The sequence below is a fragment of the Blastomyces gilchristii genome, assembly GCF_000003855.2.
Source record: "Blastomyces gilchristii SLH14081 genomic scaffold supercont1.21, whole genome shotgun sequence".
NCBI lineage: Eukaryota > Fungi > Ascomycota > Eurotiomycetes > Onygenales > Ajellomycetaceae > Blastomyces > Blastomyces gilchristii.
Window position 1 is genome coordinate 719003 of NW_003101662.1, and position 24312 is coordinate 743314.

The 24312-nt window shown below is 46.9% G+C and overlaps 9 protein-coding genes across 9 annotated transcripts in view; 3 read left to right on the forward strand and 6 right to left on the reverse strand.

Annotated features, from left to right (window-relative positions):
• Nucleotides 1-742: 742 nt before the first annotated feature.
• BDBG_07998 (3-dehydroshikimate dehydratase) lies at nt 743-2721 on the reverse strand. The gene has a single exon (XM_031723353.1). It carries the CDS (start codon nt 2229-2231, stop codon nt 1014-1016), a length of 1218 nt encoding a protein of 405 aa, XP_031580499.1. The 5' UTR covers nt 2232-2721; the 3' UTR covers nt 743-1013.
• Nucleotides 2722-5030: 2309 nt separating this feature from the next.
• On the reverse strand, nt 5031-9470 carry BDBG_08000 (AAT family amino acid transporter). The gene is made up of 5 exons (XM_031723354.1): nt 8035-9470; nt 7217-7623; nt 6708-7125; nt 5563-6637; nt 5031-5481 (listed from the first exon to the last, which is right to left on the reverse strand). Exons 2-4 carry the CDS (start codon nt 7497-7499, stop codon nt 5572-5574), a joined length of 1767 nt encoding a protein of 588 aa, XP_031580500.1. The 5' UTR covers nt 7500-7623; nt 8035-9470; the 3' UTR covers nt 5031-5481; nt 5563-5571.
• A 626-nt stretch (nt 9471-10096) lies between these two features.
• On the forward strand, nt 10097-10591 carry BDBG_08001 (uncharacterized protein; the record flags this gene model as incomplete). Its single annotated transcript, XM_031723355.1, has 1 exon — nt 10097-10591. One exon carries the CDS (start codon nt 10097-10099, stop codon nt 10589-10591), a length of 495 nt encoding a protein of 164 aa, XP_031580501.1.
• Nucleotides 10592-11099: 508 nt separating this feature from the next.
• BDBG_08002 (U6 snRNA-associated Sm-like protein LSm5) lies at nt 11100-12890 on the reverse strand. The gene is made up of 6 exons (XM_002621738.2): nt 12300-12890; nt 12167-12223; nt 12062-12100; nt 11974-12001; nt 11802-11865; nt 11100-11657 (listed from the first exon to the last, which is right to left on the reverse strand). Exons 1-6 carry the CDS (start codon nt 12322-12324, stop codon nt 11616-11618), a joined length of 255 nt encoding a protein of 84 aa, XP_002621784.1. The 5' UTR covers nt 12325-12890; the 3' UTR covers nt 11100-11615.
• On the forward strand, nt 12192-18191 carry BDBG_08003 (3'-5' exonuclease/helicase). The gene is made up of 3 exons (XM_031723356.1): nt 12192-12884; nt 12950-15783; nt 15882-18191. The coding sequence occupies exons 1-3, from the start codon at nt 12751-12753 to the stop codon at nt 16106-16108; spliced, it is 3195 nt and encodes a 1064-aa protein (XP_031580502.1). The 5' UTR covers nt 12192-12750; the 3' UTR covers nt 16109-18191.
• Nucleotides 16502-18160, reverse strand: BDBG_08004 (peroxisomal integral membrane protein). Its single transcript, XM_002621740.2, has one exon. It carries the CDS (start codon nt 18007-18009, stop codon nt 16915-16917), a length of 1095 nt encoding a protein of 364 aa, XP_002621786.1. The 5' UTR covers nt 18010-18160; the 3' UTR covers nt 16502-16914.
• Nucleotides 18192-18323: 132 nt separating the features above from the next.
• On the forward strand, nt 18324-20603 carry BDBG_08005 (EXS family protein). Its single transcript, XM_002621741.2, has 5 exons — nt 18324-18650; nt 18721-18770; nt 18870-19549; nt 19618-19940; nt 20025-20603. The coding sequence occupies exons 1-5, from the start codon at nt 18551-18553 to the stop codon at nt 20096-20098; spliced, it is 1227 nt and encodes a 408-aa protein (XP_002621787.1). The 5' UTR covers nt 18324-18550; the 3' UTR covers nt 20099-20603.
• Nucleotides 20604-20785: 182 nt separating this feature from the next.
• BDBG_08006 (uncharacterized protein) lies at nt 20786-22839 on the reverse strand. Its single transcript, XM_002621742.2, has one exon. The coding sequence runs from the start codon at nt 22337-22339 to the stop codon at nt 21314-21316; it is 1026 nt and encodes a 341-aa protein (XP_002621788.1). The 5' UTR covers nt 22340-22839; the 3' UTR covers nt 20786-21313.
• An 862-nt stretch (nt 22840-23701) lies between these two features.
• Nucleotides 23702-24312, reverse strand: part of BDBG_08007 (uncharacterized protein) — a gene marked incomplete at both ends in the record, with an annotated part of 1968 nt that continues 1357 nt past the window's right edge. Inside the window, one exon of the mRNA XM_031723357.1 lies at nt 23702-23841. Coding sequence (XP_031580503.1) covers nt 23702-23841 — 140 coding nt within the window. The remainder of the gene's footprint in view (nt 23842-24312) is intronic.

Genomic DNA, 24312 nt, shown 5'->3' on the forward strand with positions numbered 1-24312 from the left:
CGTGAATGGCTGGCTGGATCATCTAAATTTCCGGGGGACGATGATTTAGGGTTGAAACTAACCCAATCAGATCTAGTTGATCCAATCTCTTTGCCCACTCTGATCCACCGAACCATTAAACTATCAATCTTAATCTGTACTAGTGCCGGCTCGAATCTCCACCCAAGGCGACCCACCTACACATTCTTAAACGCTAACCTAGAGTAAGTTTAGCGCGCACTTAACACAAACCTTCAGCCGACGACTCGAGCCTTGATACCTGGGCAAAGTCCATCAACTGAGCAACAACAACAACAACGACGTCCTTGAAGACAACTACAGAGAGAGAGGCTAGATCTCTCCTTGGATGCATGTCTCTTAACCATCAGGCTCAGAGGTTCTTGCCACTTAAACGAATGTGACACAGCTGTCCTCCCACGCACTAACTGCGTCATCCCACTCGGATTCGACATGTTTGTTTGAGGAATCAATGAAATCGAGATTCATGCGGGCTCAGCCGCCACAAGCCATTGATCATCAATTGATTTTCAAGACTAGTCATGGTTCTGAAGAAGTACTTTCTGCCGCACCTGGTCCTGTACAGACCCCGCCGTACTTCCTTGTAACTAAGTAACTAATCCTAGGTTCTCAGTGGTTAGTCCTCATCCTCCCCCGTGGCTGAGATCTATGCGGTTGCAAGCCTCCAGTCCCACTTCGAGAGCCATCTTTTTTACTTTTTTTAACGAATCTTGCTAGTGAGTGAGAGGAGCTTCCGGAATGGAGGCCCTACAGACTATCGCCTTTAGCAATTTATTTGAACCTTTGGAAGAGCTTCTTCAAGAATAAATTACTGTCTCACGGACGCGGCGTTTAATACTATTAGCTACAACTCAGTACTCAGTATTAGTACTCAATGGGTAATCGGAACTAAAATCGCAACAAATTGGACCATAAAGCATTTAATCAAAAGCATAACTAAGAAAACCAGAAACGAGAAACCACATTCCCACGCTTGAGTGTTCCAAATTTTGAACCTAATGTACTACCCCATTCATTTTGGGTTCTCCATGTCCATTTGTGAGAGGTCGATCTGCGCCTTTTGTCTGTGTTTGGTCGAGAAGCTTCGCTCCCCACTTTTCTGCGCAAGCTGGAGCAATTGGACCCCAAAATTTTGGCACCAATTCTGCAGCTTGCATAATCACCTCGAAGCTGTGGAAGCCTCGTTGTGCATGCGTCTTGGGGACATCTGCATCCGGACGCTCGAGTGACCTGCTAAATACCTCCATCGACAATGGGCCTTCGTAACCCGCTGCGAGGATAGCCGCTGTAATTAATTCAACGGGCATGTATGCTCCCCGCTCCTCTTCCATGGGGAACAGTCGAAAATTCCTCGACCAAGGCAGCAGCTCGTGTGCATCGGGGTTTTCGTATCGAGTCAGGTTCAAGGTTGCTGTGTCCACCAGCTCTGCATCCGCGATTTGGAGGAGAAATATCTTCTCCGCAGGCACTGAAGCCACCATAGATGCAATGGATGAGCAGAGAACATCAAGCGATTCTTCCAGCGTAGGATAGATGCGTCCATGGCCCTCCTTGTTGTACGGGTCGGCGAACTCGACTGCGAGCCAATTAAAGGAATCGACGATTAGGCCAACATTTGGTCGGTTTACCGCACGGACTACCTCCCATGTGGATGACCAAGTGTTTCGTAGTGCCCATGAAAGCCCCTCATACCCAATCTTGATCATTGGGCCTCCATCCCGTTTAGAGAAGGCTGCTGCCATATCTCCAATCTCTCGCAGGTCGTTTGCCACGGTTTTCAGCTCAATTGTGCTATTTTCGGCTCCGATATTCGAGACTAGAAATAGCATATCTGTATCGAATGCTCGCAGGAAGGGGAACCGATTCACCACTGAAGCCAAATTCGCCATGCGCTTTTTGGGATCCGTGAACCCTTCAATCTGGCGGACCGGCTGAGCACAGACAATTGACATGTTCAGGTCTTTTACCAAGTTGCCTAGCTTTTTGGCAATTGCTAACTTTTCAGCTGTCGGCTCCCAGATTTTGTCGTCGTCGACAGCGCCGAGGTGCGATCTCAAGTATTGTGCCCAATCATTCTCCATCAAGTCAATAGATTGAAACCCAGCATCGGCCGCCTGGCGGAGCCTGTCAGGTAAGCTATGATATTTCCAGCTCCCGAGCGAAACTGTTGCAATTGCAGCACGATTTTTCGACAGACGCGGACCGATCGCCATTTTCGAGGATTGTGGATACTGGACGAAGATAAGGGGAAATTAAATCGCCTAGACAATTTCTTGACTTTCTTTTTGAAATGAGGCACAAACAACTTCATCGGGCAGGTCCGAAAGATTGTCGTTGTTGGGGAATTAGATGTGGGAGGGGTTGCAAAATGAAGCACCCTGTAAACAGTATGGAGATCTCTCTGTACACACCAAAGGTGAACTTCACAGCCTCTTTTATAAGTTAATATTCTTTCCTTCTCAGCTCCGTAGTTTACAGAGGTTCAACATCGGAGGGTTAGGGAGGGTGTTTGTATTATATAACCATAGCATGGCGCTCCTGAAAAGCATCACCTTGACGTATGCATGCCAGGTGGAAGAACACAAAAGTGTTTCTAAGCAACCCTATCACAACGATCCAGGAGGGCGAATCACTCGATCAATAATAATCCAAATTCTTGACATTCGTCCTCTGGCCTCAAGAGCCAACAGAAGAAGAAAAAACAAAACAAAACAAAACAGTCCAAACTGAAACTCTCCATTGCTAATAGGAGAGGTACTGTGCGATCAAGAAGTCAGTGTACTAGGGGCTCGGCACCAAGCATCCCCTCATATGCCCCTCTTTTTCCTTAATTTCTCAATCACCCAACATTCACTCTATGAGTCAAAATATGTCTTTCAAATCAAGAATATTGTATAAAGAGCATTCTTCAGCTATTATCATTATCAAACCCTTGACGTGCCTGAGCTGGGGATTTACAGAATCCCGGCCCCTCCTCTTGTGCATATGCTCCATCCACGCCCCTGGCCAGGTTACCCCAGCTCGCCACTGCCGTCTAGATACGAAAGTGGCTTGTATAGGTTTTGTACGGTGTAGTCAGCTCATAATTTTTCTTTTCCTTTCTCCCTTGTGCAGAGCTGAGCAAGGTTGGGCCTAAGTCCACCAATGAACATAACCCCAAACCCTTCCTTTGGTTTCGTTTTCTCCAATTCCACTGGAATTGCACGAGCTGTGGTCCCCCGCTCCAGCTACAACTCCTACCAGGAGAGTTCCACTTTGTTTCTCCTATTTCATCTAAGGCATTGCCGACTTAAATCCCACAGCAGGGTTACAACGGCTAAGAGCTTCAATTATTTGAAATGAATAGGTCGTTGTCGCTGTGGTGCTAAATAAACTGCGAGACTGAAATCAACTTCCAGACCCTAGGATGAAATAAGCAGTTTTTCCCTGCCCGGATCTACGCAGCGTAGTTATATTAGGGAAACTTAACTTACTCTGTTGAAGTAGTTAACTAACGTTAGCTCCCACCGTCGCCTGTTTGTCGTACGCAAGTTAACCTCCATTGTTTTCCAAGATCCACCGCCGACTATCTCCCGCCTGGCCCTAAATTTGGGATTTCAAATTCCCTGCAGAAACTATTTGAGAAAATGCCTGCCCAAATATGGGAGTAGGATTATTTTTGAGAATCCTCACAAGGACAGTTTGAGAGCTTCTCTTAAATTCCCCACTTTTCAGAAATGGATACTCCGTGCAATGTTATGTATGTGGTACATGTGCAGTACTTAATTGAAAAATGGGAGGGCTCTCACAAAATCCCGAAAAAGTACTGCACGGCGAAAACATTAAGAGTACAAAGCAAAGTACCTAGGAAGCTCTGAGCATGATTTAGTGGTATTCCTGCATTCATTCAGAGCGGCTATTAGACAGTGTCATTCTGAAAGAATCTACTGCCAAAGCCCTACTCTTCCTGCAACACTCATTCCTTCGTCAAAAACAATACACGGCCCAGAACACTGCATATAGGACACAGAACACAGAACAGGTAGCAGTGGCCCTCTCCATTCTCTTTGTGAAGTTGAAGTAGAGAACATATTCCAACATCCATCTACATTCCGACACTTCCTCGGAGGAGCTCCTGAATTCTCCACTTATCACGCTGCTATCTAGACCGCTCTGTGTACGCCCTCACATACATGATACAACGTCCACTTGATGCGGATAATGAAGTTAACATTGCACCACTCATCGTCGATGCCACAGTGCACTTTCGGCCCCATCTAGACGAGTCTCACATGAAATCTGTCTGTTTTGTTATCCTAAACACTGTCCAGCAGACCATTGCTTGAGCCAAAAAGTCGAAAATATATATAGATATATTGTCAACGGCCGCTGGGGGAGCGGAGTGTGTGCTCCCACACTTCATATCTGAATCTTTATCGGCAACATAAGACATCCCACGGAATCTCGTCCAATCCTTGGTCTAGCAGACCGTCAACATTTCAACGGATATAAACACTAGCTTCTCTCTAATTCTCTGTTCCGCGTGAACGCGTGCCCCACGACATCTATCAGGCGGACAGTAAATGTCTCCGTTTTCGGAAGATGTCCAGCTACTCGTGCTTCATCCTTCGGTCTCACTACGAGGGGAAAGCTAGTTCATACATCCCGTAATTTTGAGTTTGTATCCGAGGGTGACTCTGCTTCCCTTATTTGGCGCCACACCACCCAATGCCGAGGTGGCCCCTCTCTCCCGCAAACCCGAACAGATCAGCAAGTTCGGCCCGAGTTAAGTCGATGCTAATTAGACTCTCTTGGGACGGCTAAGACCTATATCCCGTCGGGGTGTTAGCCGATGAAGGTTAATGTACACATGTGTACATGTACATGTACATGAACTGTACGTGTAGATACAAATGGCCTTTCGCAGGATAACTAGCAACTTTCCTCAATTCCTTCTAAACCGTCCGAACTACGTTTATCGCAATGGTCTCCTGCCAACAACCAAAACGAAACTCCTGCTAACATTTTTCAACCGATCCATTCGGGACCCCAAGTGCTAATCCAGACATCATATTCACTGTTAGAATATGTAATTAAACCCAAAAAGGCAAAAAGCAAAACCATGGAAGGGAGGAGGGGCCTTTCAAACGATTGATTATTTCAGTATTCACACATGTCAACCTATAATTATTAGACCCACCCGGCATTCCCTTCTATCCATATACGCCCACGAGCCCTAGGGAACTAGCATAGTAGAAAATACAAACGAAGAACATTTTTTGGTGTTAAAACCATTGAACCTAAAAAATAAATATAAAATAAAAATAAAATAAAAAAGTATCATGCCCTTAAATTCAGACTGATTTCCCGGGTCCCATTTAACTATGGCTTCCCCTTGGCATATGGAGATCTTTCGCTGGTTTTCTCTTAACGAAGATGTATATACGCTTGGAATAGTAGGGACAGAAACGAGATTTATTAGCCCTGCTCCTTTGAACTAACATCAGCCGATGATTTTATGGGTAGCAGATAGGGGACCCGTAAGAGAGGGAATAAATTGCGCACCAGGACCTTTCAGCAAAAAGTCTTGTAGACCTTTTTCCACATTGGCCACTGGGCACGTTCAGCACGTTCTTCTGCGATCAAGTGTGAGATATCGAGGTCACGACGCCCAGTGTCGAGATCCATGTCTCTGGCGTGTATAATTTTAGTACGATACCAGAACTTGTATGGAAAGTAGAATGAAATAATAATCGGCACCGCCACGTAGAGTTCAAACACGTTTGCGACTCGCTCTTTCACAGTCATCTCGGCGAAACCAACGGGGGCAATTGCAACCCACAATTGTGCCGTGAGGACAAGGCAATTGAGTATCAGGCCAATCCACGATCCGACTACACCTGCTTGAGAACGGTAGGGTAGATCATCAAGACTGCGTCCCTGGAGCTTCCAACCACGACGAAACCGGATATGGGCGAAACAGACAGACGCCCAGGTAAAGATGGAGGACAGTGCGGAAATCGCAAGCATCCAAGAGAATATCGCACCTTGCTCTTTCTCTGCAACAGCAAGGTAACCAAGCAGTCCGACAACGGAAGAAATGCCGATTGCAACGAGTGGGCGGCCCCGACGATCGATATAGGTCAGAACATGAGGAGCCTGGCCTTGCTCAGCTAGGGCTGCAAGAGTACGTGAAGAGCCGTATATTGAAGAGTTCCCAACTGAAAGCACGGCAATCATGATAACGACATTCATGACTGAATCGAGCCCTTGGATCCCAGCGTTTCTTATTGCTATCACGAAAGGAGAAGCGTTGGCGTCGTAGCTGGATTCACCAGTTACCAATCGCACATCATCGTATGGGACAAGCAGTCCGACTATGGCCAAAGAGACGACATAAAATAGGGTTATCCGCCAAAAGACTTGCTTAACGGCTGTCGGTATTGTTCTTCGGGGGTTGGCAGTTTCTGCAGCAGCCAGACCCACCATTTCTGTGCCGGCGAAGGCGAAGGCAGCAGTAACAAAGACGCTACAAAGTCCCTTAAATCCGTTATGAAATGCCCCCGGGTTGCGCCAATATCTGCCGCCGATATATTCCCCGTTTGGTCCGCCACCAACGTTTAGAATGACTCCCAGAATACTATAATAGGGGAAAATTAAATGTCAGCGAACACAAAATAGCCGTGGCAGAAGGTAGAGTGGGTACGTACATAAATCCGATGATCGCAATAACTTTGATAAGGGAGAACACAAATTCAGCTTCACCATACCCACGAACGCCAAACAAGTTTATGGATACAATCAGCAAGTAAAATATGGTGACCCAGACCGCAGGCGAAACTGGCGCGTTCCAGTAGCTGACGGTTATAGCAGCAGCCACAATCTCCAGGGGCAGAACTATAATCCATTGTAAACCGTAGTTCCAGCCCATGGCAAATCCCCAGGCCGGATCGATAAAGCGGGTCGAAAATGCAGAGAAAGATCCGGCAACCGGGAAAAGCACGGCCATTTCACCTAATGCATGAACAGTTGAATATAACATAACCCCAACAAGGATGAACGCGATCAAGACGGAAGCAGCTCCGCCATCTGCAAGAGCCTTTCCGGACCCAACGAACAATCCAGTACCTGGTATGATACGTGACATTATGTTAGTCGATAATATTAATGGAATTTAGAACTTTTGACGTAAAATCAATAGCGAGGGCTACTAGCTCACCAATAGATCCTCCGATTGCTATCATCTGCAAATGTCGGCCTCTCAGTTTACGTTGCAAAGGGGACGATGCAGTGTTGGAAACGGCCGCTTCCAAGTTAAATTGCTTGTCCTGAGTGGTCAGAGCCTCTTTTTTGGTAATGTGGGCATTAGGATCGCGGCGGAAGCCGTCCACGAAGCGAGCAAAGATGTTATCATGGAATCCCTCGGATGTCCCGTCGCTACCATCGACTGGGTTCGCATTGGGAGGTGTAGGCTTTGGTTCCTCATTCGACGTGTCCGCCATTATTGCTCTTCCAATTTTCACGTTCTTTGTGAGAAAATTGTATGAGTATTAAAAGCTGAAATAAAGACGAGAAGCCTAGGAGTTGCGGTGCCCCTTATTTCTCTCCGCTGTTTCCCTGTATAATCTTATCTTTCATTAGCCCTGCTCTAGGCGTGAGAAGTGAAAGCAATCAGGAGATATGGGCATGGGCGGATTCATGAACATAGGGAGCTGCCATTGGTCGAGAGGAGAATAAAAGAGTCTTGAGCAATATACGAGAAGAGGATAAACAGAATGAGAAGCTCAAGAGTAGCGTAATATGTCAGATATTGCAAAAATAATCCTATCCCTTGAAATGAAATCCATTATAACGCCCGTGGAAAATGTCCAACCCAAGGCCGTAAGGGCGGCTGCTTGCGCACACCGTACAAAAGAGAAGGGAGGATATGGGTTGTCATATAAATGTAGGATAGGGAAACTACTTGGAATGGCCTCCTTGGCTAGCAAAGGGGGAAGAATAGAAATTGACACAGTCAACAGGACACTTAGGACTCACCAGTTTAGAAGGTTGGACAACTAGTGGGTTAGGGAATAGAATAAGTGTTACTAGTCACGAATACCTTGTCTAGTGATGGTTTATGGAGCTAGAAAGAGAGAGGGAGAGGAGTGGAGAACAAATCCAACGTCCGTCCTCCAAGAGAAGAGGAGGAGAGGAGAGAAGATGGACCAAAATGGAGCCTAGAGCAAGGAAGGGTGGAAGAGCAGGCAAGATGCAAGTGGAATGTAGTGGGACGAGGGCGGGAAAGGGAACAGACAAGCCTAATGCGTATGCCAGTACTTTCCGCGGTCATCCCTTCTATTGTTTGACTCTGGTTATTTCTGGGTCACCACTTGAAAACGCAAATGTCGTCATGAGGCGGATATTCTGCGGAAGCCCTCAAGATTGAGTTCGCGGGGGAATCTTGCCATCCTTCATTCTCATTCTCTATGTAGCCTGCCATTTTTAATTCTCGGATTTAGCGCTGATGTGTAGATCGGAGTCAGATTCGCGTTGGTTTTAGCTGTTACATGCAGCCTGCAGTACACCGCGCGGTAGGATCTTGGAACGCCATCACGGCAATCGATCAGCTTCACAGACTATCGCTGGGCATCAGCAGAGTTGAGATGACATGAAGTTTCTTCTATTATCATGAGCTTAATAGATTAAACGCAGTGAGGGTATATCTTTTGGTTGGCAATGGAATGATTGTCGCCGGTCTGCAGCTCAGCCTAAATACATCCGAGATATGCTCTGTTGGCCGCGGCCGCAATATCTCTTTGTGTTTCGAACGGCAGGTACACGAATAAGCATTCTATGCAAACCCCTCCAAGGCTGCCGTCACACAGGAACCTTTGAATAAAAACCAATAAACGAAAAGGTTGGCGGCTCTGTTCTGCGCGCCATGGAGGTCAAGTAAAACCCGGATAAGATCAAATAAAAATAAAGCTTAGAAATATGCTAGAAATGCCCTAAACGGTTGTCCGAAGTATGATTAGGCAAAGAGGCTTCAAGCTATGTTTTAAAGTTAAAACACCTGCCATGGAACCGGTGGCTATCGCCGGACAGTAGAGATTAATTAAGGTTCAGAGCCGCGATCCTGGGGGAGCCTAAAGGCTAAAGATACCTAGGTACCGTTCTGGATTCTTTTGACTGCCCAGGTACAGAAGATCAACATCTAGCCATCAATGTTGGCACTGGCTGAGGGTAAGCCTTTGCCTTTGTATGCGGGCCTTCTGTGTGACTGCTCTTCGCACAGCCCATGCACTGTGCCCAGAGACGGGCAGCAGAAGCATAGTAGGCAGCCTGTTCGTTTTTTCCTGCATCTATTTACCGATTTCTCAAGCGGCTAAACCTGCTGAGCAACATGAGATCTGCCGTAACACATTATCCCCATTCACGAAATAGTACAGAATCAGGGAGAAGGGGATGAGGAACTCACATCACCAGCCAACGGGACCCCAGATACTAATTTAACAGGGGTATTCCCTCAGAATCCGATTGAGTGTAAAATATAATGCTCAGGATCACAACACTAGGTATGACCAACATATTGCCAAGCATTTGATCATGTGACCATTACTGAGTCACATGACTGATTTTGCCGTCTCACTCACCATTTCGTCATCTCAACTCAACCGAGCCGTCGCCGCAAGCCCGAGAAATCAGCGACGGCGATATCTCCAGCTGTTACATTAGTAGATTGCCCTCCACAATCGCGGCGATAACAGGGCAGGGTAGGGCAGGGTAGGGCAGGGTAGGGCAGGGTAAGGCATGGCGCTACACACGAACGACAGAACCTCTGTTCATGATGCCTGGATGACATTTAGCCCCGCCATTTCATACATATAAAAATGTCCCCCTCTCCATCTTTCTGATCTTCGCACATTCTCGCTTCAACTTCCAATTTCTACCGCTGCTAGCCTGCCTTTTGCTGCGTATACCACTGTTTCTCTGCTTTATATATCACTCTCGACAGATATTTCTTATCATTGAAGAAAAAATCAGAAACTCATTCCGCCCATCTCCTGACCCCGCACCGCCATCACTCCCACTCTCTCGTTCTCTCTATCAAACAGCCATGGCCACTTTGCAGGCTTCCATTAGCCGTTCCAACTTCAATCTTGCGTCCTCATACAAACCCGCTCTAGTTACAGTCATACAGCCGTCCCGCCCGGCCCAACGGCGCTTCACAAACCGTTTCTCTGCATCAAGCTTCACAACCGCTTCACCCGCCCACAAGGAGGCCCAGCAAAACTCCAAAAATGAAGGCCCGTCCGATCTGGACCCTAAATCCACCGAAAGCACAAACAGTGGTACACACGCAGAAGTCGCTAGCCAGCAGACTGCTTTCATCCCATCTGACACTGCTCCTGAGTCCGAGCTCGAGGAAGTCCGTCAGCAATCGGCTGAGGACAATGGCGCCGGCGCCAATGCGAGTAGCAAGGAGAACAAGCGCGCTAAGAACCCGTTGGAAGTAAGCCCGGCTAATCGGGATGTGTCAATTTCGAAGGACGAATGTGGTAAAGAGCCTAGTAGTAGGCGCGCCTCGCCAACGAAGGGGAAAGAAGTATAAATGTATTTTTGACTCGTTTCTCTTTTCCACTGCCACTTTCCCCATGTCCCGACACGCTAATACCTGGAGTTTCGTCATGCATTCTATGATTTCATTGGAGGATCCCCTGGAGTTCTGCAGCGGAGCATTGCATATTTACATTCACTAGCGTGCATGTTTCATTGATTTTTCTCTCGGTTGCCTTTCATGCGATCTTTTTGTTGCATTTTTTCCGCCTTTTTCCTGTGTGAATTTTACTTGCATTTTTCTATGCGACAGAGGTACTCCATACAGGATTTTTTGAAAAATCTCTCATGCTGTCTTAAGCACGGCTGTTTACTCCCAATAGATCAGTTAAATACACAAGTGTTGTTTATTTGTATTCTAAATTCCACCGATGAATTATTTCATTATAATAGTTGAGGCGCTTAACTGGGGACTGAGATACGTTCCCGAGATGACTATCCATATCAATCGTTAACGCCTCCATTGACTGTATATATCCCTGAAGAAATCTGAGTGGAGACTATACCCAATCTCTCTTTCTCGGCTTATATCGAGGAAGAGATTTGAATGTCTTCGAACCTGGAAACTTTGGAATATAGCAACAACAGAAATGGAGTAGGAAAAGAAAATATTAACTTAGAGAGGAACTAAGGGTCAGTACCAATTCGGTGCTGGTCCCTGCCCCAGCAGTTGGGTTTGAATTATTTATGATAGGGATGTCCTCATGCCTATTATCATTTAACATAGCCTTTTTATCCTTCATCCCTTAAAACGCCAGCAGACTCAAGTAGGTAAGATGGTTAGAAGAGAAAAAGAAGAAACAGCAAGTAAAATCCTCATGTACCCGCCCCGTGGATTCAATATCGTCTCGATCAGGGATTAGAAGAGGGGCATACGGCAACAACACGAGGATTCAGTTGGATACCGAGTTTCGTGGTTCAGTGTGATGCATACATTTGCGCGTGCTACACGCGGTTTAATAGCCATGAGAATAGCACGCAATCGCGGAACCTTCCAGGCTTAAAATCGGCGATTTCCGCTATGAGCCGGCAGCAACGGGGCCTTCCCCACCAGGGATCAACTATTTCTTTCAATCAGTTGCCATCTTGTTTGGGAGAAGGAAGGGGGGGTGGGGGGAGAACGAAGTCAAACGGGCCTACAAGGCAATAAAAATCACCTTTGAAAGGAACATCCAAGGTAGGAGGGGGGTATACGCAGTACTTACCATGCAGATATTATTCCCGTTCAAGAGTATCTTTGGTAGTTTGGTCTGAGCCCCTGTGTAGTCACTATAGAGACATCAGAATGTGGACTTTGGCAGTGCGCAGCGCGGGCCAATGCCATTCTTGAATACATCAAGGGAAAAGTTTTTCGTGATGCGTTAAATCTCAACATACAATTCAGTGACATCTTCAAGAACCATATCTGGGTTAGATGTTAGCCAAATAGCCATCAATTAAGATAAATCAGTGGCGCTTAACGTACTGACATAGTCATCGAAACCGAGTAGGGTGCCGGCAAACTCTGGATTGGATGTTAGTTTATAGTGGAACGAAAAGGGTGGAATATCTGAGAGACAAAGTTGCCCACCTTTATCGCCTTTCATGACAACCCAGATTTTCGAACCAACACATTTATCAATCAACTCTAGAGCATACAGTTGTTAGCACGCCAATGCTATACAGTCAATGGACGCATTTAACTGAGCGGTTCCAGCTCTTACCCAGAGGGAGAAGCTGGGAAGCCATGGTGAAGAGTATCGTTTCGGTGTTGAGAAGTAATTGAAACACTCCCAAACTCCGTTCGAAGCACAGATATAGTTGGAGAAATGAAGGCAAGAGTATTTCAGCATAGAAATCAAGCCACTTGCATTTACTATACTCCTAATTGGCGGCGCTTCTCTGCGGGATCTGGCCTGTTGATGATGGTGGTGCATTACGGATCTAACCGCTTTGAGAATAGTTAGCTATGTCAACTCCGACAGCCCGATGCGGCGAACGGAAATTTCTCTTCAGACAAAGGAGAAGCATCCATCGCCAACATTAGTTCCAGTTCATTGGACCTGTTCTGTATCGTGTTCTGATGGTGGAGGGAGTATCGTTAATGGCTGCCCTTGACTAATCAGCCAGATTACATTCGTTCATATCTATCATGCCTCCTCGTTCGTTTGGATAATGTTGTCTCCAGCCCTGCTACCACATGGGCTAAGACAATGCTCTTCGGCAACATGCTCAGGCTGGCGTATTCCGTCAGAAGGGAATCGCAAGTCCAGAAATGATCATTTGCGGTTTCGTTTGGGCAGCGGATGGTGAGAGCCTTGTTCTCACCTGTTCTACAGTTCAACCATGCTAATATATTCTCTGCGATTTCTAGGCCAAGCCGCAATTATTGCCATTCCTCCAACGTGACCTACGTCATATCAAGAAATCGGAAACTTCGAACACTCTCCCCATGGCGTGGAGCACGACTGATGTATACGCCATGGCGAGCTTTCTCTGACACATCTATAAACTATGCTGCCCGGAAGCCCCCTCCAAGTCCCAAGCCCCTCGCGCCCAAGCCCCTCGCACCGAAACCCCTCGCGCCCAAGCCATTGTTCGGGGCGCAAACTCCGCAAACACCGGCCGTTGTCAAGCTGAAAGGTCGGGTACGTGTACCGCAGGATCCGCGTGCTATATTGGCGCAAACCCTTGCTCCCTTAATCACCGTTCCCGAGCCACAAGATGAACCGCCCTTGGAACAGCGCATCCTCCAGCATCGCAAAACCCATGCTATAAATCCAGAGCTTCTGGGCTCGACAATTGGCACGCTATGGGATCAGGTAGAATTCGAAGAAGACTACAGCGAGCGCCTACAATTGTTGGATGCGCAGATCGCTGCTGCAGCTGCAGCGCAGGATTCTCGACCACTTGAAATCCCTACCTTCATACCATCACCGCCGGATCTTGAAATCGATATAGCTACTTCCGTAGATATGCCGAAGCTCGAGCCTATTGAAGTGCGGGAGGTCGAACTAGTCGATCGCCGACGGCACATCAAGCGATTGGTAAAGCGTGTACGGGCGCTCGAGAGTCGCTTTGTCGATATAAGATATAATATTATCATGCATGACATAGCAGTGACGAGTTTCTTAGACACGGTGTTGAAAAGGTTATATCATGACGATATTTACGTTGTCAGGCTGCGAGAGTTGACTCGCTTTTGGAATTCAATCGAAGTGTCAGTCCGCAAACGGCGGCGAGCTTATCTTGATGCTCAAAGCTGGCTTCGTACGGTCCATTCTAGGACCTTGAAGGCTATTTCTTCAGATCTTAAATATCTGGGAAAATCACCTTGGTTACCTCAAAGAGAACAATTGATGTTTCTCAGGTATGATGGTATATTGGGCATGGATAAAAGACTCATCGCCATTGCAGGCCACAACTGGCGAAAGTATTTGAGCATCGGATTATACCTCTCGGAACATGCTTCTGTCCCCAATGCATGGGATTTTCATGTCTTTTCCATTACAACAAACGATGCTTTTGGTCAATACCGCAACGCGATAAACGACACAATCGAAGAAGCCAATAAGACAATCCGGGAATTTTCGTCCAGTTCCCGGAACCACAATCAATCTAGGCACAAACGATGGCTAGTCGATATGTTGAAGAGAAGCCGGGAGGTTCAAGCTTTAGCGAAGAGTGATTTAAATCTAGATCCCGCCTCAGTTTTTGCTTACACCCTCCAGCTTTTTTACGCTACACAACCGGCGTCCAGTATTTACTGGAAACAGTGGGAGATCATTGCCCCTTTCATTACCTCGCGGAACCGCATCCATTCAATCAGGAGCGCCGTGACCCAGCTTGTCAGCGTCATAGACATTGCTACACAGGGAGGCTATAGAATGCCTACCGTACTCCAACCGTCTCTGCAGAGATGGCACAGTCAGTTCTCTCTTTTATGGCTCGACGAATTCATCGTGGAACTTGAAGCATTTATTGAAATCAGTTTCCTTCGTCTTCAGAGCGAAGAAAGACTTGCCCAACTTGATTTACACAGCAGTGAATGTCCCACTGTTGTTCTTCCAAATCAAACCGATATAGAGAAAATTCGTCACTGGGTATCGGAACTGTCGAAAATCACTTTTCCCGGTAACGAATCTGGTACAGGAGACGCTGAGGTGGATGAATATCAGAGAACTGAGTGGCTTCGTATCCAGCATGCAGTGTGGAATAGATTCAGATCGAGATCCAACACGCGCACTGTATCTCGATCACGGCCATTGAGTGTGATCAAAGCAAAAACACTGAGACGTTCTGGCATTCGCTCAAAGCCCGTAGTGTACTCATCCCCGCCATCAAAACGGACAAAACTCAAACCCAAACGTTCTAGCACTAGTCCAGAGCCACCGATATCAAAGCTAGCTAAAAGAAAACCCAGATCCGGCATCAAGTCAAAGGCAAAGACGGCAAGTGCAGATCAACCCTTGGTGACCGAGCCAACGCCATCACTGGTCAGAATTACCCCACCCAAGAAGCAACCTTCACGATGGCTAGGTGGGCTTTTTAACCGGGTCCCATTTTCCAAGTATCATACCAAAGCTGCAGGCGGCTTTTCCGCTTCTTCCACACATGCATCCAACGGCCAATCCGAAACGTCACCATCTAAATATTGGAGCTATAATCTGAACAAAACACCAGATGGTAAAGACATCACTGTTCACTATTGTACTTCCCTCCAGACGTCGGAACGGGTAGCACAGCATTTTCTGTCCGAAACTGTTGTCGGCCTCGACCTTGAATGGAAGGCTCAAGCCTCTACTCGTGATGCGCTTGTAGATAATGTTTCTATGATACAGCTTGCAAGCAAGGAGCGAATCGCCGTATTCCACCTAGCTCTATTTAATCCAGCTAATTCACCGCAGCACCTCGTCTCTCCCACTCTCAAAAGACTACTGGAATCTCCCGAGCTTGTCAAGGTGGGCGTCGCCATTAGGGCTGACTGTACGCGGCTATATAAATTTTTGGGCCTACAGACAACCAACCTCTGCGAAGTTAGCCGCTTGCACAAAGTGGTAAAGCACCATCTCAATCCGAAACTCATCAATAAGAGATTGGTGAATCTCGCTGAGCAAGTTGAAGAGCATTTAGGCTTGCCACTTGATAAGGACCCCGAAATTAGGTGCGGCGGATGGTCGAAAAAGCTCAATTACCGCCAGGTGCAATGTAAGTTTGATTTGGCTATTACCTGATAAATTTCTTTTATTTATGCCCCCCGCCCCCCCCTTCTCCATTGGTCATCTAGTTCTAACCCACCCACTTAGACGTTGCAACGGATCCTTACGCCGCCTTGCAGCTCTTCCATGTACTCGAAGCTAAAAGACTCAAGCTGGAGCCAGTCCCACCCAGCCCGGACCATCCAGTGATCCCTTATGCTGTCACAGGATCTATTAAGAAAATTCACTCGAAGAACAATTTCAGGGAGAATGAAAAGATCCCCGCTTTGTGCGACAGTGAAATCAAGACATCAATCGCGGAAACTCAGCAGTAGCAAAGGACCGACCTTCAAAGACAAATCATGGGTCTCTTTCTGTCTTACTGGTATGAGTCTAACGATAGGATTAGATCTGCCTTCCTGGTTACAGCCGTCGCCGCCGCCCCTGTTCTCAATGTTCCTACCATCTTTTCAAAGGTCAATGTTTCAGGCAGGTGTGACGGGAAACAACAGGCTGAGCCTCATTGTACTATCCGAACGACCCATTTATCTACACTATTCGAAAACCATCGATATAAAACATTAAAACCACAATCTTGATAAAGTGCGTCCATATTTTTCTATATACGAAGCGTTCGTATGGAAAACTGGAATGACATCAGCATACACTCCCCAAAACCTTCCAATACCTTATTTTAGATTTCTGTGTATATCTACGTTTTGTTTCCCGTTTATATCAAGCATATGCATGGCCTCCTGCGCCACTAGGGCGCGCCGTTTCTAGTTTTACCTCTGGGGGAATATTCCGGGTAGTGGAATCCCATTTTCCATAATCTTCTATGTATTTGTACCTTACATTTTCCTTTGGGATCAGTTGGATGATTTAAATGATTGATGTCCTGTTCTATTAGTCCTGTGCTATTAGAAATTTTTCGGCGTTGGTCATATAGACAAATATTGCCACATCGGTACAAAATTTCACAATGGGAATGCGGGAAACATACATACACACCTACACACCGGCGTGTATGGCTTATATTATATTGATATCAATTCTAACAATGGCAACTAGTCATACATATGCTATATACGATATCAATATCCACGCTCCACAGTCAGATCTTAAAATAACGGGGGGCACTTCATCCTCTCAAGGGCAAGATTTTTGAGCCCAACGCCTCCTGCCGACAGAGCGGACACTCAGGTTTCTCTCTCACCCAGTCCCGTATACACGTCCAGCAGAATACATGTCCACACGTTGTCGCACTCGGATCTTTAAAGGATTCTAGACAGAGGGTGCACTTCCGTTGCTGGCCGGGCGGAACCCAAGCGAGCACGGCGTTGGTGGGATTCGCCATATCATATCGCGCCTCGCTTGCGGGTAGCGATTGGAGGGATGGTGGGTAGTATATTGCTTTGAGGGCTGTTTTCTGGTCGGAGCTTTGTTGGTTCTCCGCTGTTTCAGCTGTGAAGGAGGAGACTGTATCCTTGACGTGCAGGATTCCCTGCACGGCGATTTGCAAAACGAGCAAGACGCCTAGTACCTCATATCCGATTCTAGCTTCATTATCTTCAATTCGTTTTGTAAAAACATATCGAAGGCCCCAGATGCGTTTGGATATGTGGTAATATGCTCCAGAGAAATAGAAGGCGGCCAGGTTAAGTGCGAAGATTGGGGAGAGGGAGGTGAGGGAATCAAGATGGTCGAGGACATAGGTTTGGAAACGAAGTGTGAGGTTAGGTTTAGAGGGCGTTTCCTGTTTGGAGGACAGTAATGCAGCTCTTGCCTGTAAGCGGGCGACGCTGCGTTGGAGTTTTACTCGCAGTTTCTGTCGTAGGGCGGGGAGAAGCCGCTGTAATGCCCATGGTATTAGAATGCTACTGAGGATATATCCGACCCGTCGAGCCAGCGATGGTAGTCGTAATGAGTCATCTTCCAGTTGTACCACATCGCAATACTCTTCGCCCAGTGTTCTGTTTCCGACAAGCGTTGTGAGAGAAAGGTAGAGGAGGTCAGTGAGGTTTTTGATGGCATCGGTATGAGAGTGGGCGAATCTGGCGCCACGTAGAGCGCGAATTATTGTGTGTGCTTGAGCTGAAAGCGTCCCGGAAATGTACGCATCCTTTTCATGGCTGCGTATAATATCTGGAGATGTGGCCCATGGGAAGAAATGCGAGACGGGGGTAGCTGATGGTTTTGGGTTTATAGCCGGCGCAGCACCTGGATCAGAATCCATCTCGCAAGATGGATAGGATAGCTGAGGTGGGGATAAGCCGAGCTTCAAGTGGGTTCGATATACCAGTTAAAAGCTCAATATCATCCAAAAGTTCACATAATATAGTATACCTGTCTCGTCGTAGTCAATTGAGAAGCGCAACGAGTGCGAGTTTTGTCTGTCTATCCAGCTTCGGTTCCGCCGTAGTTTGCCTCGGCTTAGGAGATGTCACGAGACTATCATCACGTGAATTATGACATAATTCATGACATAATCAGGGTTGGTCGCCCCTTGTCCCAAATAGGAAATTTTGATAGCCAACTTTCTCGAAATAGCTTCTACGCAGCGTACGCTTCCAAACTGCGGAAGATACTTTGGCGGCCTTCTCGCTTTTTAAAGCTAATACAAGGTATCTAACATACCGGATAATAAATAACTCACTCTCAAGTCGCTCATTACCAGCTATCTTCTTACTCCGCCTCCTCTTACCCTCCTCCCCAATCCCCTGCATCGCTTGTCCGAGACAGCTCCGTGAGGGCCATTTGTTCAATTGCGATGGAATATGGATCCAGACCATGATGTGAACCGCAACCTGGACCAATTAAGCCGGTTCAGTCTCTTTTTCCCTTTACCTTACCGGGTGGCCATCGTACTAGTTGCAGGTAGGCTCTTTTCCTACATCTTCACTCTAGGATATCTTCTTTTCTGGCTCCGCTAACTCTGTCCATCTAGGGGTTTGGGGATGGGGACTGAACCTCCATTACTTATCAGCTGTCAAAATTGTACGTATACTCCTGTCGAAGATCTCTATAGCCTTTAAAGAAGAGCATTAGGACCAAATAAAAATGTCAAGAGGAGCGTTACCAACTAACATACTTCAGGATGTTCCGGCCTTGATTCGTTACCCGTCTCGATCGTCCATTCAGCAGGTGCCCGTGTACCGTTCCACATATCACCTTGCAACTTTACTTTCAATCCCACTTGTGATATCCATCCTATTTTTCTGGTCTGTGACACATGGCTCCGCGGAGCACGTTATCGCCTGGGAAATAATCCCGCAATCCTACCTCTTCCTCTTCTTCGTCCTCCTAATCTTCCCCCTTCACCGGCTCTCCCGCACTGGACGACACAGGTTCGTCGTTGCGTTGAAGCGGATTAGCATTGGCGGGCTTGCGGAGACTCAAGATGGGAAATTTGGCGACATAATACTTGCGGATGTTCTGACCAGTTATTCCAAAATCCTGGGAGACCTCTTCGTCAGCGCCTGCATGTTCCTTTCATCCGACGCATCTAGCACCGGTATTCCGAATAGGAAATGCGGCGGCCAAATTGCTGTTCCCCTGCTTATTTGCATCCCCAACGCAATTCGACTCAGGCAGTGCCTGATCGAGTTTGGCCGGGTGCAAAGGGGAAACAGGAGCGTGGATGGTTGGGGTGGACAGCACCTTGCAAACGCGCTCAAATACTCGAGCGCCTTTCCTGTAATTTTATTAACTACATTGCAACGCAATCATGTCCCGGCTACCTCCTCTATGAGTGCAGAAAGCCTACATCGATTATGGTATGTTCCAATGAAAATGGCGCGATCAAACCTCTTTCCCCTAGGCCGCCTCCACTAATATCATACAGGATTCTATCCGCGCTCGTTAACTCACTTTTCACATTCTACTGGGACGTCGCCAAAGATTGGGACCTCACGCTATTTTCCGCGCTGAACCACCCCAACGACCCGGACCACCCGTTCGGCCTACGTCGCCACCGGTATTTCTACGCGAACGAAATGTACTATTCAGCTATTGTCATCGACCTAATTTTACGATTTACATGGGTTTCTCGGCTTTCTGCTCGTTTGGACTGGGTGAATGATATAGAAGGCGGCGTTTTTGCGCTCATGCTCCTTGAGGTTGTTAGGCGGTGGATTTGGATATTTTTCAGAGTTGAGACGGAGTGGGGTGAGTGCCATGATGAACCCCTCTTTTTGTTCCTGTTCATTATATATAACGTCGCTAACGTGGTCATTCTATTGAAACGTTTAGTCCGGAATAACCTTGGCCCAGCACCGGATGATATACTCCTAGGCGAATTTAACGGCAAGATAGACGAAGATTAAATAATAGATGGATCAAACGGACAGCGGGAAAGAGGCTGCTACTCTCCAGCTTGTCTTGTCACCCTTTTCCTTTCTCTTTAGCGTCTACAAACTTTTTGAGCTTTTTGAGATAACATTCCATGTACATGTGCTTACAGTACATTATATCCTTCTTATTTTATATAATTTATATTTCGGTTTACTTTGTATAATATCTCTTTTTGTTGTATTTTCGAATGGGGCTCGAACTTGCTAGTTCTCTAATAATTTCTCCAGGCCCATCCCAGTCAACAGTAGTCTATAGAGTACCATAGCAAATTTAAAACCCTAGCTGGAAACAAACTCAGATCAAAACCCAGGGAGAAAATGACGCCCATGAAAAACATTACTACAGTTACTTTGTGAGCGAAACGAGGAATGAAAGAGTTCGAATCTAATATATGAGATTTATACGGTTGTAAAGATAGCCAAGCTATTTATAGAGGATACATACAAAATTCGGTGGGGGCGGAAGGCAAGCGCATACGCAAAAGAAGAGAGCGTGAAAAGACACACAAAATGAATAAATAAAAGAAGATAGAAGGAAAGGAAAAGCAAGAGAAAAAGTTTCGCTATGAAAACAATGTGTAATATAATATACCTTAGATGGAATGGTTGGTGGCTTGTAAGCTAGGACGATGGAATGTAAAAAAGAGAAAAGAGTTTCGCACCGGGTTGAATGAAAAAAAAAAAAAAAAAAAAAAAAAAAAAAAAAAGAGGCACAAGAAGGCGACGTAAAGGGAAGTGGGGAAATAAGCAGAAACTCCAACTCTAAGCACAAAAGTTCCTAGGCAAATATTCGAGGAGGGGAACGAGCAGCAGATATGCCTTCTTTGGTGAATACGAAGTGAGAATCAAACAGTATAACCGGGATTTTGGTAGGGCAAGGAAAACCCCTGAAAATTACCAGCAAGAAGGTAGGAGTGGAGGAGCATTTTTTTTTATACCAGAAAGAAAAGTGAGAAAAGGAAGGAAAAGGGGATCCCAAAAAAGAAAAGTCTTAAATTATTTACTTGTATAGCCAAAATCGAATAAGGACATTGCATGGGAGCCAATGTCAACCAAGAAAAGAAAGAAGGTAGAAGAAAATATATTAACTTTATATCATCTGAAACGTCAGGACCAAAAAAAAAAAAGAAAGAAAGAAAGAATTGGGCAGCAGAAAAAGAAAAAAAAAAAAAAGCTTTAAACCAACTATCATTGACTAGGCGGGTGATTCTCAAACAAATCTTCTAGGTACGCGCTTGGTGCGCGCCCCTGTGGCGCAACCGATAGATTCACACTACTAGTCGAAGGAAAGCCCTGCTCATGGCCTCCTCCTCGACTTGTCGGCGCAAGACTGGGAGAGGCAGGCGGGGTGATACCGCCTGTAGATCTCGTGCGGGGGTACCCCTGCGTCTGCGGGCCGAGTGGCGAGAGACCTATAGATTGGCCCGGGGCGGTGGTGGAGCCTGTAGCATAGTATCCCGCGGGGAGGTAGCTGGAGCCCCTGTTCCCGCTCGTGTGCAGGCCAGCACCAGCAGTTGGGGAAAAGAAGAGGCTCGAGTTTGGCGTGTGGGTTCGCGGTGGTAATCCAGAAAGGCGTGCACCGCTGTTGCCCATCTTTTCCATCGACATGGATGCGCCAGGCGCAAATTGAGGGTAGACGCCGGATCTTCGCTTGTTGAGGAGCGCGGGGGTTGTATCTGACAGATCGGGGCGGGTTGCTGCGCGGCGGACGGACCGGTTGATAGACCAGGCTACCAGCACTCGCCAAAGGAATATTATCAGGCCGAACAAGCCTAGGGCGCCACCAACACCTATGAAGATAGAGCCATCTGGGATGCTTGAGGTTTGGAGATACGGAGCCCCGGCATGTGGGGGCACTTGCGGGGTGGGTGTTCTGAAGAGCGGGGGGAGGCTCAAGGAAGAACTATCGCTGGTTATTGAGGGCAAGTTGGCTGAACTGACGGTGGTTGTGGTAGGAGGATCAGTTGTGGTTGTTGTTGTTGTTGTAATGGGAGGAAGGACGCTCTCGGTTGTTCCAGTTGGTTGTTCAGTCTCTTGCGACGTGGTTTCGCTGGTTCCGGTGTTTGTGGGTTCCGGACTGGGGGCATCTGTTGTTCTAGGAGGCGGTCTTGGGTTTGGGGCTTGCGCTTCCACTTTGCCAACTAGAACCAGCAGACATAAAAACAGCACGAAAAGCAGGAATGGCCTCGAAGCCAGTCTCCGCAAGCGTCTCATAATCGACGAGGCACGGAGAATCTGCCAGTCGGTAGAGACAGGGCCTGGTAGAGCCGGGGGGGGGGGGGGTTCTTGACTCCAATATAAAAATCCCGAGACTAATACAGTATCACCGAGTCCGAGCAATGAATTCGGCGACCCGATAGGGGATATCCAAGACCCCAATCGGTATTAAAATCAGTCTCTCTTATCTATAGAGGTGATCTCCGGGTTTGAGATGTGGGTGGCGCTAGGTGGGGGATTGGTTAAAAATCCCGGATCTGGCAAGGAATGTTGGTCTGAGGGAAGGGTGGAGTTGGTTGGCAAAATATGGGTTAAAACAAATGAAATACGTAGCGACGGAGACTCGAGGAGGAGCTACAGCGAGGAGAGAGCTGCACACAAGCAAGAAGACTAGTAGATAAAGAGCGTACACGCAGCGGAACGAGAGAGGGGCGCAGCGAGTGGAGAAATATTCTGAGGACGTTGAAACAGACGCAGGATGAGGCTCTGGCTGTGGGGCTCATCTTGAGGGCTGTGATTGGCTGCTTGTTATATAAAAATGGACAACCTATACCATAAGGGGAATGGTTTCCTATCACCAGTCTCAAAATAGAATAATCACGTGATTTAGGTTTCTGGCCCAAAAAGGAAAATGTCCGAAATCCAATTGAGCTTGATATACTCCATACTAGCCAGCATAACAAAAAATATCAAGCAGATAGCCTCTGCCGGATCTTGACATAGATGAAACAAAAATAGTAACCGGGCCGTATACATTTCTCTTCCCTTTCCCGCCCCCCCTTTTCGCTGCTGTTTCGTGCATCTACTAGGGCAAGCCTACTCATCGCGGCATTCACTAGCTAGCATCCCAGTACTCCGTAGAAACGCCGTCATCTCGAAGTAGGACGTTGGATAGTAGCAAGGGCGTATATAGTGCACGACGTCCCCCGCGCTTTTGAGTTCAAACACGAACTCTACATCTCTCAAATATAAAATTCACGGGTGAAAATAAACACGTCCGGAGGTGTAAATTTGTATTGTTTGTAAAAGCCAGCGACCCAGATCTAGCGGGAAAAATAACCCGACAACGGAAGAAAAAAAAAAATAACCCATGGACAGATAAAACACTATGAAGAGGGGGAAAAGCACGATCTGCCATAAGTAAAAGCAACATAAAATATAAAACAACATAAATGAGTACACACCAAAGCGCGAAACCAGAAGAGTATAGACATGTATGAAAGAGAAAGTAGATGAACGCAACACCATCATACCTCCCTAAATTAATAGGGGGAAAAGGCGGAACAAAAAGAAATAAATCGAAAAAAAAAAAAACAACGATATCCCATTATGAGCCAAAGCGAGGAACAAAAAACAAAACTATTGCTGCTTCTTCGCTGCCGCAGGACTATTATCCTTCTCAAATGCAGCATAGGACACCTTCAGGCTTAACAGGGCCGAAAGCCCCACGTAGGTAACCAGGGCGAATAACAGGCCGCCCATCAGTCCCATGAATATTCCTATCGAAGCGCATGTGTGTCAGTGAGATAAATCCATGAATAAATGAGGACATAAGACAGCATATAAAATAAACACCCCATGCCGTCGGTACTAGGGGGAAGCGAAGGGAGAGAGAGGGGGGGGGGGGGGGGGGGGGGGGGTTGACCTGTTGCCAAAGGTTACAGCCAAGTGCCTTATTGCGCCATGCCTGATCCAATGACCACATTGCTCGTCCAGAAATTGGATTAAAGAGAAATAGAGGCAAAAAGTTCACTGAAGGAAGAAAATCATTGTGTCGTATGGAATGGCTTTCAGAGCATTTGCGAGCGAGAATTCATCGTGTGTACGAACGTGCTGTGCGGACGTGAGCCCGTTAGGATACCAGCGTGGCTGTGGGTGGAGTTGACGGCGCAGGATTGACCATCTTTTCCATCTCCCTTTCGATGTTAGCAAACAAAGTGTGCAGTTCGGCACCTGCATATATCTTAATC

What these genes read in the sequence shown, in the direction of transcription:
- BDBG_08000 (XM_031723354.1), bottom strand. Translation starts at nt 7,499, where the DNA reads ATGGCGGACACGTCGAATGAGGAACCAAAGCCTACACCTCCCAATGCG. An exon ending in AGCAATCGGAGGATCTATTG is followed by an intron (nt 7,126 to 7,216) that starts GTGAGCTAGTAG and finishes GTATCATACCAG; the next exon opens with GTACTGGATTGTTCGTTGGG. An exon ending in ATTGCGATCATCGGATTTAT is followed by an intron (nt 6,638 to 6,707) that starts GTACGTACCCAC and finishes CCCCTATTATAG; the next exon opens with TATTCTGGGAGTCATTCTAA.
- BDBG_08006 (XM_002621742.2), bottom strand. Translation starts at nt 22,339, where the DNA reads ATGAGACGCTTGCGGAGACTGGCTTCGAGGCCATTCCTGCTTTTCGTG.
- BDBG_08003 (XM_031723356.1), top strand. Translation starts at nt 12,751, where the DNA reads ATGTTGTCTCCAGCCCTGCTACCACATGGGCTAAGACAATGCTCTTCG. An exon ending in TTTCGTTTGGGCAGCGGATG is followed by an intron (nt 12,885 to 12,949) that starts GTGAGAGCCTTG and finishes TGCGATTTCTAG; the next exon opens with GCCAAGCCGCAATTATTGCC. An exon ending in CAATTACCGCCAGGTGCAAT is followed by an intron (nt 15,784 to 15,881) that starts GTAAGTTTGATT and finishes CCACCCACTTAG; the next exon opens with ACGTTGCAACGGATCCTTAC.
- BDBG_07998 (XM_031723353.1), bottom strand. Translation starts at nt 2,231, where the DNA reads ATGGCGATCGGTCCGCGTCTGTCGAAAAATCGTGCTGCAATTGCAACA.
- BDBG_08004 (XM_002621740.2), bottom strand. Translation starts at nt 18,009, where the DNA reads ATGGATTCTGATCCAGGTGCTGCGCCGGCTATAAACCCAAAACCATCA.
- BDBG_08002 (XM_002621738.2), bottom strand. Translation starts at nt 12,324, where the DNA reads ATGGCTTCCCAGCTTCTCCCTCTGG. An exon ending in TTCCCAGCTTCTCCCTCTGG is followed by an intron (nt 12,224 to 12,299) that starts GTAAGAGCTGGA and finishes TGTATGCTCTAG; the next exon opens with AGTTGATTGATAAATGTGTT. An exon ending in TGTCATGAAAGGCGATAAAG is followed by an intron (nt 12,101 to 12,166) that starts GTGGGCAACTTT and finishes CATCCAATCCAG; the next exon opens with AGTTTGCCGGCACCCTACTC.
- BDBG_08005 (XM_002621741.2), top strand. Translation starts at nt 18,551, where the DNA reads ATGGATCCAGACCATGATGTGAACCGCAACCTGGACCAATTAAGCCGG. An exon ending in ACTTATCAGCTGTCAAAATT is followed by an intron (nt 18,771 to 18,869) that starts GTACGTATACTC and finishes AACATACTTCAG; the next exon opens with GATGTTCCGGCCTTGATTCG. An exon ending in CAGAGTTGAGACGGAGTGGG is followed by an intron (nt 19,941 to 20,024) that starts GTGAGTGCCATG and finishes TGAAACGTTTAG; the next exon opens with TCCGGAATAACCTTGGCCCA.